This window comes from Rhincodon typus, chromosome 27, assembly GCF_021869965.1.
Source record: "Rhincodon typus isolate 14 chromosome 27, sRhiTyp1.1, whole genome shotgun sequence".
Classification (NCBI taxonomy): domain Eukaryota; kingdom Metazoa; phylum Chordata; class Chondrichthyes; order Orectolobiformes; family Rhincodontidae; genus Rhincodon; species Rhincodon typus.
Genome location: NC_063358.1, coordinates 42,201,630 through 42,218,150, shown reverse-complemented (window position 1 = coordinate 42,218,150; position 16,521 = coordinate 42,201,630). Strand labels below are relative to the sequence as shown.

At 43.5% G+C, this 16,521-nt stretch overlaps 1 protein-coding gene across 1 annotated transcript in view; it reads left to right on the top strand.

Moving 5' to 3' along the window:
- The window catches only part of rims3 (regulating synaptic membrane exocytosis 3), a 130,038-nt gene extending 124,545 nt beyond the window's left edge, over positions 1–5,493 (top strand). The window contains exon 6 of the mRNA XM_048613259.1: positions 5,275–5,493. Within this exon, the coding sequence (XP_048469216.1) occupies positions 5,275–5,493 (219 nt within the window). The remainder of the gene's footprint in view (positions 1–5,274) is intronic.
- The last annotated feature ends 11,028 nt before the right edge of the window (positions 5,494–16,521 follow it).

Below are 16,521 nucleotides of genomic sequence, written 5' to 3'. Positions count from 1 at the left end.
CACTACCCGTGCTCCTCCCTCTGACTCCGCTCCCTGGAGACAAGGCCTCAGATTTCTTTTTCTTTATTCATTCATGGGATGAGGGCGTTGCTGGCTAGGCCAGCATTTATTGCCCATCCCTAATTGCCCAGGTGGCAGTTAAGATCAAGCACATTACTGTGGGTCTGGAGTCACATGTAGGCCAGACCAGGCAAGGATGACAGTTTCCTTCCCTAAAAGCCATTAGTGAACCAGATGGGTTTTTCCTGACAATCGGCAATGGATTCATGGTCATCATTAGATTCTTAATTCCAGATATTTTGTATTGAGTTCAAATTCCACCATCTGCCATGGCGGGATTGAAACCCAGGTCCCCCAGAACATTATCTGGGTCTCTGGATTAACATTTCAGTGATAATACCACGAGGCCATTGCCTCCCTGAGGTGAAACCTCAAATCCCTGAGGTAAGTTAGTTTTTACGCTCAGCACCCACGCTCCTCTCTCGAACTCCGCTCCCTTGAAATAAGGCCGCGAATCCCTGAGGTAAATTAATTTTAAACTCACCATTCTGTGTACTCATACCTCTGATGGGGCGCCCTGGAAACAAATAGGAACAGAGACAGTTTGGTATCTGGTGAAGTTGTAGGCTGTTTCTTTAAGCCTAGCTTCAATGTTGGGGCTGCTCCTTCTGCCAGACCATTGGGTGATGGATGGTATGTAGCTGTTCTTATATGTTGAATACCATTCGACTTTAGAAAATACTAAAATTCTAGTAAACAATGGCCCGTTATCTGTGGCCAACACTTCTGGGAGTCTGTGTATTGCAAAGGATGCGTGCAGTTTCTCTGGCGTTGTCCCTGTGTTTGACAACTGAGCTCTGTACACATTCAGCCACTTTGAATGGGGGTCCATAATGATGAACAACATTGAATCCATGAAAGGACCTGCATAGTCGATATATAACTGAGTCCAGGGTTTACCCAGTCATTCCTACGAATGTGGGGAGCTGGTGGCAGTAATTTTTGTCCTTATTGGCACTCTGGGCACTGTTCCACCATCCACTCCTGGCCACCACACATAACTTCTCGCCCACATCTTCATTTTGGAAACCCCTGGATGACCCTGGTGGGGTTCAGCCTGTACCTGGCGGCAACACGTCGCTTGGGAATGTCTCTCTTGCTGCCCATAATAATATGCCGTCCTGTATTGTGATTCAGTCTCTCTAGGTCCAAAAAAGTTTCAATTCTGATTGAGATGGCCCTTTGAAGTTGTACCCTTAATCTGCATGGGTTCCCTGGTATAGGTTCTCAGCCTAGCTGAGGTCTTGCGCAAACATAAGAGTTGGAGTCCAGAGTGAATTTTGTTAAAGACTAGTTCTGAGATCACTGAAGTGACCTCACTAGTATCGACCTCCGTTAGAACCGGGCGACCATTTATGTTTATTTTGATTGGTTCTGATTTGGATGTTGCTAAGCAATTTGACCGTTCCAAAGCAGATGTAGGCGGACTTTCCGGTGTGTGCACCCTCCTGGATACCAGCCTATGAGTTCTCTTTCTCAATTTAGGTCTAATGCAACTCCTTTGCTGTCTCGAGTCTGCATATCAGCAGCAATTACATTAGCGTGCCAGCCTGGATCCTGAAGAAAATTTTAACCGTCTGACCGAGGCTTGGCTTTGTTTTGGGGTTTTGTTGTGGGCTGACCTAGAGTTCCTCTGCTCAGGATATGTCCTGAGTGAGACTGTGCAATTACCTTCACTCAAGTGGTGTTCCCCAAGCTCAGTCAGACTGGCAAGGATGCCCACTTCCATCAGAATACCCTGCAGCTCATATGCTCCCCATGCTGCATTTTCCAGTGAGAAAGCCAGAGCCTGTTTGAAGTTCAGTTGGGCTTCAGCTAGTAGGTGCTTTTGCATGGTTACATCATTAATTCCACATACCAACAGTCTCTCAACATCTCATTAAGGGTTAAACCCCAATGTCACATGCATCTGATAGTTGCCTTAACCTAGTCAAAAGTCCTGATGTGGATTCCTCTGGTTCTCAAATTGCCGAGTAAAACTGAGTAAACGCATCTCAGAATTAGAGAGTACTTGGGCTTGTAAAATTCTTTCACTATGTCCGCCAAATCTTGAAAGGTTTTAGTATCTGATGCCTCAGGGAAAGTTAGGCTTCTTGTAACAGAGCAAGCTGCAGGTCCACAAGCTGTCAGAATTACTCGTTGCTTTTCATCTGCCCCAATGTCATTTGCCTGAAAAAAAGCATGCATTCCTTCCACGCACTGGGCCCAGTCATCAATGGCAGAATCAAACGAGTCAAGCTTCCCAAGTAACGGCATGATGTCAGAAATGCTTCCCCAACTCAAACAAGACTGTTGCGAGCAAATTTTTTCAGGAGCATGTTTTTCTCTTGTTGCCACTTAAATAACTCCACAGAGTATCCTGTCACCAAGTCATCCCTTATTTACACGTGGAGAGACCTTGACACCATTCCAGCTCCATCAGACTCTCGGAGTGAACAGAATGTCCGATACCCCTAATCTTCTCTGTCTGCCAGGACTCCCTGATTGGATCAGGGCAACAGCCCCAATCAGGGAACTCATATTCTTGTGAGGTCCACCTGGCTGACCCTGTTACAATCACTGCAGTCACCATGAAACTTGTCATAACAAAATCTCTGGTTCACAAATATCCATCAGGGAAGAATATCCATCGATTCCACCAGGTGTGGGTCCCATGTCGCACTCCAGTCCTACTCTAAGGTGGTTGACCCTATAACTGCCCTCTGAAATGACCTGTCCAACCATTTGGCCATGTCAAGAATGGCTGAGGAGTTCAGTTACCACAAGGAGATGAGACACAGACACCTTGTACCCAGTGCCACCTGCAGCCCGAGGGTGAACTTTACAATGGTGCTTTGAAATCTCAAAACAAGGAACCACTGAGCACTGAGATAATTTCACTCCCCTATAAATGGACATTACATCCTGATCACCAGGATTTCCCCAACTGTGTTAGTTGTTATTGAAAAATAGTGGTCAAGATGCGGGTTATTAGAGGAGACTGGATAAGCACATAAAAGGGGAAAGGAATTTGAGGAGTGTGCTGACTATGGATGAATAAAATGTTTTTTTTTGTGTGTGGTGTATAAATATTGGCAGGAATTGATTTGACAAAATGACCTGTTCCTAGCTGTAAATTCAATCTAGTTACATGATGGTTTGACATGAGCTTCAACAGTTTTGTGTGTTTGCTGGTTCCTCGATGTGACTGATGAACATTCCAGTCAGACAAGGCCAATTAAAGATCAAAGAACTGCTACTTGAATGCTTAGGTGATATTTAATATCTATTGCTGCTGTGTGCATGTTTCATCAGAAGCTACTGATACTCTCCATTGTCACAAGGGGATATGTTAGAGGGGCCTGCACAGTTCTGCTGGTCCTTTCTGGCCCAATCTCAGGTGGATGTGCTTCAGATTAGGTGGTGTTGTTCATTTAATTTAGTTCAAATATCAAAGGGCATGGAGTATAAAAGTGGGAGGTTTTGCTAAAACTATATAAGGCCTAATCAGACCACAGCTATGAACCATGAACAGTTTTGAGTCCCTTATCTAAGGAAAGGTTTAGTTGCACTGGGGGCAGTCCAGGGAATGTTCACCAGATTGATTCTAGGAATGGATGGACTGTCTTATGAGGAGAGGTTGAGTAGTTGGGCCTGTACTCATTGGAATGGAGAATGAGAGGCGACCTTATTGAAACATAAAACATTCTTAGGTGAATGCTGAAAGATTGTTTGAGCTAGGTTGAGGGGGTCACACATTTAAGATAGAGATGAGGAGGAATTTCTTCTCTGAGAGGGGAGTGACTCTGTGGAATTCTCTATTGCAGAGAGCCATCGAGACTGGGTCATTAAGTATATCCAAGGCTGAAATAGACAGATTGTTAATCAGTAAGGGAATCAAGGGGTATAGGGAAAAGACAGGAAAGTGGATTTGAGGATTATCAGATCAGGCATGATCTCATTGAATGGTGGAGCAGACTTGATGGGCTGAAGGCCTACTTCTTCTCCTACCTTTTATCGCAGGTCTTATGGTCTTATTAGAATTTAAATAAGTGCCAAGTTCAAAATAGTTGGAAAGCTTGAAACTACTCAGAGCAATTAATGTGTCTTTGAAAGCCTCTCTGAGCAGTTGACTGAACCTCAAGGTGGAATCGGCCACTGAGGAACAGCACCTTCTACTCATGTCACATGCTGCTCTAACCAAACAACTGCTCACTGTCACTGAGATGCCTTAGACATTGCCAGACTTCAGTAAGCTTATGTATAGTCTGTTGCCCTGGCACCACTTCCCTGTGCCAGCTATCCAGCTGTGGCTTCTGAGTTTCTCAGAGATGCCAGTTAAGGACATAGAGAAATTGAGGAGCTTAACCACTTTACACTGTTTCAGGCACGGTAACATTACTCTGATTGGCTACCATGCATGTGAGCAGCATTGTGACCTGACCCTGCCTAACCAATTAGAAGTGAGACTCAGGTTGAAACATGAATAAATCACAACATATTCCAGCCAGGAGTTGTGCTGTAGTGTCTTTGGAAACACATTTCCTCCTCTCTGTTCCCCTCGGATTGGAGGGATTCCCTGGCACTGGGGCTAAGATGTTTTGGTGGACCTGCCTGAACAGACAGAACAAAGAGCCTGTGTTAGTCAGAGTCTCACACCCTCTGCTCCACCGTCACAGGGTCACTATCAGCACCCACTTCCCTGTGTCCAGCAAGGTCACAGGTCACAGGTACTATATAGGGCTCAAATGTCATTGGGTAAGGCAGAGGAGAATTAGGAAATCTGAAACTGTATCTAACCCCATACTGAGCCTGTGCTAGAAGTGTTTGATGGGGACAGTGTAGAGAGAGCTTTACTTTCCATTTAATTTGTGTTTAAAATAGTAGAGGGAGTTTTACTCTGTATCTGATTCTGTGATGTCCCATCCCTGGCAGTGTTTGACGGGGACAGTGTAGACAGAGTTTTACTTCACTTGCTTTCAGTTTTAAAAGAGAACAGAGAGCTTTAGTTTCAGTTTAAAAGAGTAGAGAAAGCTTTGGTTTGAGTTTAAGAGTCAAGGCAGTATTCATCTTTACTCTGGGCGCTTAATTGGGAATGCGACGGGAATGTGATTTAGATCAGTAATGGTTCTTGACCCCTTTAGCAACGAATTTCCAGGGTCAATCCCCAAACCTTTTTGTTTAAATATTAGCTGTGATTTACTGATGAAATTGTTGCTCCTGATGTAATTGCAGGTGATTGTGTGGGGTGATTATGGTCGGATGGACCACAAGTATTTCATGGGCATGGCCCAAATCCTGTTGGAGGAGCTTGACCTGTCGACCCTGGTAACTGGCTGGTACAAACTCTTTCCATCCTCATCTCTTGTGGACTCGACAATGGCTCCCCTCACTCGCCGCCTCTCTCAGTCCTCACTGGACAGTAGCACGGGTCCGGCTGGGCACTCTACCTAACAGTCAACGGGACCAGATCGAGTGCATATCATCCGAGTGCCCAAGAGGTGGCTGTAAATACTGTATGTGCAATTCAATCAACCGCTGCTATTGCTAGTGTCTCTTTCATTTATTTTCATTGACGTTGCAAGTGTCTGCAAACATGTGCACTGATTCAAGCATCGGGGGACATTGCTTTTGTACGCCCAAGGGATATCGTGCAATAGAGGGAGAACCTTACAGTTCCACTCTGTGAAGATAACCTTCCTGTTTCTGATAGCACTGTGTACACCAGACAGCAATCAGACCCAACAAAACACTGAAGCATTTGGCAACACTTAGACTGAGCAGTCAAACAGATCATCAGTGGGATTCAGGCTATTGTGAACCCAATTCCAGGAATACATTGATAGATAGATGCCACTATGCACTCTTGTCATCATTGCTACCAGATTGTTTGGTCTCCAAGTAGCTGCCAAGGAGCCCCAGCTGACTGGAATTCCTCTCTGTTTTTCTTTTCCTTCAACTTGGCTTCAATTTAATGCATTCAGAATGTACTAATCAAGGTTCTCCCTCCAAGCTGGTGGAAGATGTTGGTATTTCCACTACTCAGCAAATAAATTGGCCCTTTTTATTTTGACCAGGACATTGTTCCTTCCTGATCCCTGCGTTTGTTTAATGTCACAATCCTACAATCCCACCTAAGCCTTACCAAATGTCTCTGAGCATGAATGCCCTCCTCTGAATGAGAAACGAGAAGGCATGCTGAATATCTTTGTACCCTTTGCACTGGCATAGGCAGCCATCATCTCGCACCCCAAACCCTGGTAACCAGGTACGTTTCATCCTTCTACAGACTTCCAACAAGTAACTGAGATTAGGTCTCAGCCCTGATAAAGTACACAGCTTAATCCATGCATTGCGATCTCAATGAAGATCCCATAGTTTGGGTCGAGACCTAATGCACAGTTCCAGCCAAACCAACAATCTTCCCTTCTATTTTCCACTGCTTCACAAATGTATCTCACTGCATCATGGACAATGCAGACAAAGGAACGTTTGCATGTTCTTCCCATTTTAAACTTTGTTGACTCCAATGAATACACGCTGCAATAGTGACTGTTCCGGAAACCTGGAACTCTGACCAATGGATTTGGAGACAGGCAGCAAAGGAATCAGAAGGGCTACTGTTTTATTTTTCTTCAATTAGCTGCACTGTGGACCTTAGATCTAAAAAATCTCCCAAACTGTCAGTCCAACGCAGGGATAATACTTAGTGCTGTCTGTTCGATAGACACCGAAGCCAGCCTTGCTCCAGACTGGTCAAGTTGCCTCTCGTGCTTGGATCAGGCCCAGTACCAAACTCTGCCATCTCGGTAAGACCAGAAGGAGGCCCCAAAGATGGGCTACTCCAATTGCCGACTGGCCAATTATTAAAAATTACATGGTGCCGTTCCGACCCTGGGGAGAAATTAAAAGTTCGAAGATGCAAATTGTTCATTAGATTCTAAATCGGTGTCCTTTTCCTCAATGGCGGAAATGAGACCAGACCGGAGACTTCACCAAGACCTGCAGACGTGACATAACCTGTGTCTAAGAATGGCCCAGGGCCCAGTACTTTCATGGTATGCCCGAAACAATGAGAAAATAGATGCTGTGTGTTAACTTGACAGCTTTTGGGAGACATAGGATAACGTCTGGCTGATGGTCATTAATTTTTGCCATCTGTGGATTTTAAAGGAATACCAATAATAATGACTATTAATTGTGGATTTCTCAGAATCACAATATAAAGTGAAAGGCGCCTGGAGATCCAACGCCAATTATCAAAAAGAAACTGGAAAAAGACAGACAGTCTTTAAGGTAAGCACTTTATGGTTTTGTAGATGCTCACAGTGATCTCCTGAGGAAAGATCCATGAAGACCTTGAAATGGCTTCAATCATGAGGAACTCGAGGATCTGAAGATTGACAACTCTCTTCCTCCATCTTCACTGTCAAGATTCGATTGGACTCAGAGAGACAATGAGCCGATTGCTAAGGTTTAATTAAATGTGATATTTTGTGTAATTACGGCAGAAATGTAGCATTGTCACTCATCTAGCTGTGATCTCACCGTGTTTCACAAAATTGCAAATGAGCAGAGCCAACACAATGTTGGCACCTGAAGTCACCAGTGTTTAGCCAATGGAATCAATGATATGGGAGGTGGTCACCATCATCTGGACCACCACCAAATGCCAGCACAGCAGAGGAGAAGACCATATCACCAAAGGAAAAATGCAACTGTTGTGAAAAGATGTCCAGTGTATTTGCACTTTGATGGGGATCTCGCTTCACGGAAGCTGTTTGGAGGATTTTTATCTGTGGCAAGGCCGGGACTCAAAACCAATTTTGTATGGGCACTGAGGTGATATTTTAACAAGAAGAACTTTATGCAGTTTTATCATCAAGTTAAGACCCAACTCATCAGATGACTTACTGTTACAAGGGCATTTTCTTCCTGTACAAGTAATGTGGTTTTACAATCAAACTGTCGGATGTCTCAACATTGGTTTGATATAATAATTAATGACTGTCTTGTAAAGTTTGGTCAAAATTTGATGCACTTATTGTTAGCCTTGATTGCACTGTCTTTGTGGAGTATATAAAGTGCATTAAGCATCTCTATATTGTATATAAATGTGACATTTTCAATTAGAATGTTAATGGTTAAGAAGAGACAGACCATCATTTAGGGGCTTCCATCAGTGTTTGATCACAAATTGTTTGCGACAGAATGTAGGAGCAACTTACTACAGATGCTGGAATGTGTACTGCAAACAAAAAAATGCTAGGAGATCACTGTGGATCAGGCAGTATCTATGAATGGGTGGGGGACTGCACATCCCCAGGTTTTGAGAAAGATTACATACAGATCCACAAAGGGGGTCCTTATAGCCAATCGGATTCCTGCTGTCAGGAACCTCACACGTTGCCTGGACTGAGAGGAAACAGGAGCAGTTTGGGGTGGTTTTCTCCCCATCATCCCTCCTTGGGAGCACTGCAGCAGGTCTCCACTGTCATCCCACACAGTCAGCGACCAAACCTTGGTCTTACTGCTCCAAACTGGTTAAGAGTTCAGTGCTTCACAAAGATGTTTAAAGTCAGCCGTGTGATGGCTGGTATTAATGGAATGGAGCTGGAACAAGGGAGCAGACAGTGTAGATTGGGGGCACTATTTCCACTGTTTGGGGAGTCTAGGACTTAGGGGATAATCTGGAAATACCTGTCCAGAGTCTAAGTAACAAATACCTCCACATGCAAAGGATGGACTATCAATTGCAAATAGCAATCGATGCTGGATCAGTTGTTCATGTTTGATCTGAAATTGATAGATTCACGTTAAGCGAACCTACTGCAGGATATGGATCAAAGATGGAGTTAGGTGGCAGATCAGCCGTGATCTCACTGGTTGGCAGGGCTTTGAGTGTCTAAATGGTCTCCTCCTATTCTTATGTTGTATGTGTACAGAGGCCTCAACAACTGGAGTAGGCATTGTCTACCTTTTAGGCTGAATCATACAGGATGCCAGACTCGCTGTTAGCTTCCACCCACTTCCCATGGATTGGGATAGAGGGAGCCCACTGAAGGTAGTTGGCCATTAAGATGGAGGTTTTCATTTTCTGGTTCAAAGAGACTCACGCTGAGAGAGCCAAACAGAGGCAGACAGAGATGATAGGGATACCACACCACATTTTTTTCATTCCTGCCCTCAACCACAACCCTCCTAGCTTTCCAACGTGGCTCCCACTCTCATTGGTGGCTCCCACTCTCATTGGCCGAACCTCCCTAGTTCCTGTAAGTTAGCTCGAGTTAGCTCGAGGCCCTGACACTACCACAATGTCTTTGATGCAGTACTAGCAATAGCCACTGAACCCAGTGGCAATATTAGTATGGGGCATAGCTGCTGGTCTTAGATTGGTCAGCAGCTGTATGAGATGAAACTTCCTTTTGGGGCCCTTGCCTCATAACAACTTAGAAGCTGAATCCTTAAAACAGGCCTAAGTGGAGGGGACTGTCCCTCAATATTTAAGCTGGGTTGTAGAGGGCCCATCCTCAGTTGTATAATGTGTCTCTTGCCAAAATTTCTAACATTGGTTGAGATGCTTCTTAAAGGGATAAAGAAAAACAGAACAACAAACAATGAGGTAACTAGCCACCTTGAAACAATAAGTTACATTAATCTGCTGCATTCCTTTTCCTCACAGAGAAGGAGGAGACTGTTAGGCGATTAGTGGTGATTTGGAAATCCAGAAATTCCAGCCCTGGGTCAAATATCATTGTTTGGGAACATTATCCTCAAGATAATTCTAATTCCCACAACATTAAGTTGTCCAGCATCAAAGGTGTGTAATTGAATGTCCAGCTTGGTGAACATTGTCATTTAACTAAAAACTGAAAGAACTGTGAATGTTGTAAATCAGGTAAAAAAACAGAAAGTTCAGTAGATCTGGCAACATCTGTGGAGACAAAACAGAGTTAATGTTTTGGGTCGAGTGACTGTTCCTCACCAGACCCGAAACATTAACTCTGCTTTCTCTCCACAGATGCTGCCAGACCTACTGAACTTTTCCAACAATTACTGTCATTTAACTGTGTGTTTGGACAGGTTATTGACTTGCTGGTAGGCCATTCCTCACAATGCTTATCATAGAATCCCTACAGTGTGGAAACAGGCCATTCGGCCCAAGAAGTCCACACTGCCCCCTCTGAAGAGCATCCCACCCAGACCCATTATCCTACCCCTGATTTCCCCATGTAACCCAAAGATCCCTGGGCACTATGGGCAATTTAGCATAGCCAATCCACCTAGCCTGCACATCTTTGGACTGTGGGAGGAAACTGGAGCACCTGGAGGAAACCCACACAGACACAGGGAGAATGTGCAAATTCCACACAGACAGTCGCCTGAGGCTGGAATCAACCCCAGGTCCCTGGCGCTGTGAGGCAGCAGTGCTAACCACTGAGCCATCATGCCACTCCAATGCTGTGACTCATTGGAAACACTGTCTTTCTTATCCTGACCGTAACCGATATAGAGCCAGGATTGGAATATTCAATGCTGCAAGTGTTTGGACCTGCTACCAAACACAGCTTGCATCCAATGTTCGCTGAAATTTCCAGGAATAATTTGTAAGAGATCTGCTCCCTCATAATCACCCCAAATCTTACCTGTGCCTCAGTCATCCTTGATACTGCTTTCTCCATCTTGTCATCTTGAGAGGTCTGGACAGAACTAAACTCACATGACAAAGTGTGTCTCTCACTAGCTAGACCCAGAATGGTGCTGGGGGTAGTTTCAGAGAAACAGTGCAAAGGGGAAGCAGCATGAATGGGGGCAAGGAGCAGACGATGGGGGAATAATTCAAGGAAAGAGAAAGCGAACATGGAGTAGAGGGAGAGCTGAAGTCAAAAACCATTTCACAAGATGATGGATTTGCGATAGATGATTCATATCGTTGTCATGTTCAACGTCACTAAGGTGAATGTTTAAGCCAGATGATAGTAAAGCGAAGGAAAATGTGATGGGCATTTATTGGAATTTTCCAAAGTGACTGTGGAGTAGTGTTCCAGCTGCTGTCGTATTTTAAATCCTGCTACTCAGGCCTCTGATTAAAAGTGGATCAACAGAGAGGGAGCAGTCAACAAGCCCTAAAAAAGGGAACAAAATGAGGCAAATTCTGAAACCAGAGATCAAATCACCAGTACAGCCCAACACCTTCTTCTAAACTCTTAAAGTACAGACTAACACTCAGCTTCTAAACTCCCTAAAGTACAAACCAACACTATCCCTCAACACCTCTGATGGAGGGTCTCTCATTTGGAATGTCAACTTCCCTCCCTTCCCCCAGCTGAACAGTTCTGTCAAAAAAATAGTCCTGAATGTTCAATGTCACTAAGGTGAATGTTTAAGCCAGATGATAGTAAAGCCAAGGAAAATGTGATGGGCATTTATTGGAATTTTCCAAAGCGACTGTGGAGTAGTGTTCCAGCTGCTGTTATCAAGCAGAAGTAAACAAAAACTGAGACTGAAGCTAAAAAGGAGGGTATTGGTAGATGTGATTAAAACTTTAGTCAAAAAGACTGACGTCAATGGGACTGTCAGTGCTTTCTATGTTCTCCTCTCTTTTCCTTCCCCAGATCATTATTGAGAATGTCCACGACCGACTGAATGGACTACCAACACCTTCACAATCTAGGGAAAGGCATAAATGTTGAACCATGCACTCATCCCATGAATTTTAAAAATGGTCAAATTTAATTAAATGAAAAAGGATGGGACATTGAAAAAGTTACAGTATTACCATTGGGATTATCTGCAACACAGCAGCACATTCTTCAAAGTAGCAAACTGACACAGTCATCTGTCAGAAAGGGTGGTTAGAATTGCAGTGGCTTTGGCTGACGTGAGAGATGTCTGGAGATTGCTTAATTAATTGATGAGGATTCACTCCTGGCTAATGTGAGAAATGGCTTCTGAATGACCTTTCACTTACATTTGAGAATTTAATTGTCCCTTCTCTAGATCGATAACTGACAATGCCAATGGTGACATTACTAAATGGTGGGACTGGTATTTGAGATCAGCTCTGTGACAGTCTGGATCGGAGGGTGGTGGTGAATAGCAAACCCTGTACTCATTTAAGAAACAGGCATTTGCTATGATTGCGTGGACCATACGTTTCTCCCGAGGCATGAGCTGATTAATGTCATCTTTCTTGTCCATGCCTTTCTTTCCTTGTGCTGGAAGGACCTATTCTGGTCTTAGCTGAATGATCCACCAGCTCATCAGGGTGCAGAAAATATTTTGTACGTAAATGAATCTGCAGAAAGGAATTCTCTCCAAATTGTTGTGTCACCATTGCTTTGTACTTTCTCCTATCCAATGCCTACATCACCTGCACCACACACACACACACACACACAGTGGGCAGCCCTGTCACCTGTTCTCAAACTCTTCAGTTCTGTGAGGTGATGGCAAGGCTGTTCTTCAGTAAACTCTGCACTCGATACTTCATTGTATCTAGTCTTTGCCTCCTAGCAACAGGATATAATCCCATGATCACACTGCCAGCTTTCCCCAATGGCACTAGATCAGTACAAACAACTACCTTAAAATTATAATCAAATGACTCAAAATGTGCTTCAAATCCTGAAAAGGAACTGAACATGTCCCACTGTGTAGTTAGTGTCTATTGACAGCCTTTGAAGGATTTCAAACTGTGATTATGGTAGGTTTGAAAAATTGGATTCTGTCTCTTAAAGGGAATGGTCATTTTTATATTCGTGCTGTTAAATCATTTTATACCTGTGGCCTTTACAGGCTTCACTGTACTTGTCTATTATTGTAATTGTTCATGTTGTTTATAAGCAGCAGGAATCTGCAGATGATAAGAATGCACACGGTAATTTTGTAAAAAAAAACACCTAGCAAATTTAATAAGAAAGTGATGGCACAGACACGGCTTGTACTTGCATGGACTTGTAAAGATCAACTATTAAAATATCGGCAACTAAAAGCCTGTTCATTCTCCAAGAAGAATACTTGCATTATTCCAGATGACCTTGAATCTTAAATCGCTTTGGCCCTTTGAGATAAACCTTTAGTTGTCTCTTACTTTTAGGTTCTTCTGTATCACATCTTGTACCCCGGACATAGAAAAGGTGATTACTTACTCCTAGGCTTTATGCAACCTGACAAGACCATTTGGAGGGGTGGGATAAACTGCTGAGAAGTGTATCACTGTTAAGCTGTTTAGAATCCACAGTTAAACTGACTTTTAACGAAGGAACAAAATACAGTGAGAACCCAGCTTTCTGCAGCCACCCCCAATCAAAATGCAAGGAATAGAATGCATTGGAACAGTTCCAGATGAATAGGAACTCTGCAAGTTTCCTTTCAAGTTACACACGATCCTGCCTTGCATTGTTCCATCACCATCATCAGGTCAAAATGCAAGAATTCATTTGGAGAGTCAGTGCAGACACAATGGATGCCAATACCTTCCACACTGTAACAATTCTGTGAATTTGTGAAATCTCTTAGAATCACAGAATCCCTACAGTGTGGAAACAGGTCATTCGGCTCAACAGGTCCACACTGCCCCTCCGAAGAGCATCCTGCCCTGACTCGTTTCCCCTACCCATGTATTTCCCCATGTCTAACCCAAACATCCCTGGACACTGTGGACAATTTAGCATGGCCAATCCATCTAGCCTGCACGTCTTTGGACTGTGGGAGGAAACTGGAGCACCCGGAGGAACTCCACACAGACGCCTGAGGGTGGAATGGAACCCAGTGTTCCTGGTGCTGTGAGGCAGCAGTGCTAACCACTGAGCCACTGTGCCACCCCAAATAGCATTGTGAATGTTTCTACATTATTTGGGGAGGTAATGTCCTAGTAGTATTATTGCTGGACTGTTAATCCAGAGACCCAGATAACATTCTAGCGTGGAATTTGAATTCAATAAATATCTGGAATTAATGATGACCATGAATCCATTGTCGATTGTCAGAAAAACCCAGTTGGTTCACTAATGTCCTTTAGGGAAGGAATCTGCCATCCTTATCTGGTCTGGCCTACATGTGACTCCAGACCCACAGCAAAGTGGTTGATTCTTAACCGCCCTCTGGGCAATTAGGGATGGGCAATAAATGCTGCCTAGCCAGAGATGCCCTTACCCCGTGAATGAATAAAAAAAACGTGAACTGCAGAGGTACAAGATGATAGCTCACCAACAACCTCTCAAGGGAAGTTGGGAATGGCAAGAAATGGTGGACTAGCCAACAATATACATACTCCTGAAATTAATAAAAGTCAAACATTTGAAATTCAAGGCACCTGCTTGAGAAATGCAGAGGCCATTTCACTGACACAATCATTCATCGATGCCGCTATGCTGTTCCCTGTTGGTGTGTTAATGCAGTACAGATCCTAACATGCTATGAGTGGGAGCAATTTCAGTGTCAGTATGATGCCAGGTATGTAGGTCACAGGCCCCAGCAACTGTGTGATTAAATCACGTGGCTTGTTTCTCCAGCTATTCATCAATTTAGCATTCTGTTGAAATGTTCAAAGCTAAATTTTCCAGAAACTTAATAAGTTGTAACTTATACAGTAAATGGAAAGGCCTAGCTTTTCAAATCTTATTTCTAAATTAGGCTGTTTTCTTTCTCTCTATATAAATAAACACACAACACACATAGGTAGACCAAACATATTGAAGATGATTTCCTTTGGAATTAATGCTAATTGGTTAATTCTGTTTTTAATGACAAAGGTTTTCAGCATTCTTCTGCCAAAGCAAAGCCCCATCAGTTTCAGGCCAAGTTCAAACATAGGTTCAAACACTAGAGATTAACCACTAGTGAGTGAGTAGAGACATTATTTGTTTATATGGCAGCTGACCATCGCCTTCCTGGACAATCAGTGAAAGGCAGGAAACACTGATCTAACCAGCAATCGCAGATCCCATGTACAAATGGAAAACAAAAAGCTGTGGTTCCTGGACGAAAGGGCAGGACATCTCTGGGAAGTTGGATGTTTCAGCAAAAAGTTGACTTATAAACAATTTTTTCAATTGCTAAAATTTCTTGGAATAATTTTGACTCGTTAAGTAGGAGACTGGAAAATACACAAAGATTTATCATAAATAGATGTTAGATTTGGAATTATGAAATCCCAACCACAAACAATGCCTGCTAGTTTCATTTTTTTATTGCCCATCCTTATTGCCCTTGAACTGGGAGGCTTGCTAGGCTATTTCAGAGGGCAGTCAAGATTCAACCACATTGCTTTGGATCTGGAGTCATGTGTAGGCCAGACCAGGTAAGAGTGGTAGATTTCCTTAATTACATTAAGGAACTAAGATTGTTTTTTGCTAATCAGTGTTTGCTACTGGGCTAGCATTCCAGATTTTCTTTTAACTGAATTAACATTTCACCAACTGCCACAGTCAAATTCATGTCCTCAGAACATTAAGGCCACTGAATTGCTAATCTAATGACACTACACCACAGCTTTCCCAGCTGACCTTGACATAACCTAATTGAAAGGAAAGGTAAGCATCATTAACCAGGACACAATACTCCCATGCCCATACCCCTACCTAACAGCAACAACAAGAATTAGCCTGTACCAATCACAGTTCACAACAGCACTTTGGCAGTCATCTCAAAGAACAGGCCAGCTACAGCATACATGGAAAATCCACAGAGATAAGTTAAGGATGACATCAAGGCTGCATTTGACCGACTAGTATCTAGGAATCTGGGCAAAACTGGAGTCAGTGGCAATCGGGAAAACTTTCCACTGGTCAGTCAATACTTGGCACAAAAGGAGATGGTTGTGATGGTTGGAGGTTGGTCATCTCAGCTCCAGGGCATTTCTGCAGCAGTTTCTCATCTCTTCTGCAGTTGTAATATCCCTACCTCTAAGCCAGGAGAACTAGGTTCAATTCCCACCTTCTCCAAAGGTGCGCAATAACATCTCTAAACAAGTTGGTTAGAAAATATCCAGGGTCTGGAGTCTAACCATATTCAGCTGCTCCATCAATGACCCTCCCTCCATCATAAGGTCAGAAGTGGGAATGGTCACTGATGACTGCATAACGTTCAGCACTATTCGTAGATGGATTCATGCAGTGCAGAAAAGGCCTTTCGGCCCATCATGTTTGCACAGACATAACTACCACTAAAGGCATGCTAATCCCAATTTCCTGCACTTTTCAAATATCATAATATTCAAGGATATGGGATATGCTCATCCAAGTATTTTTTAAAGGTTGTAAGGCTGCCGATCTCCACTACCTTCCCAGTCAGTGCATTCCAGCTTCTTCAGATACAGAAGCAGTCCGTGTTCAAATTCAACAAGACCTGGACAGTATCTGGGCTTAGGTTTACAAGTGCGAAGTAATATTCATGGCACACAATGCCAGGCAATGACTGTTTCCGACAAAAGAAGATTTAACCACTGTCCCATCACATTTAATGTTATTACCATTGCGA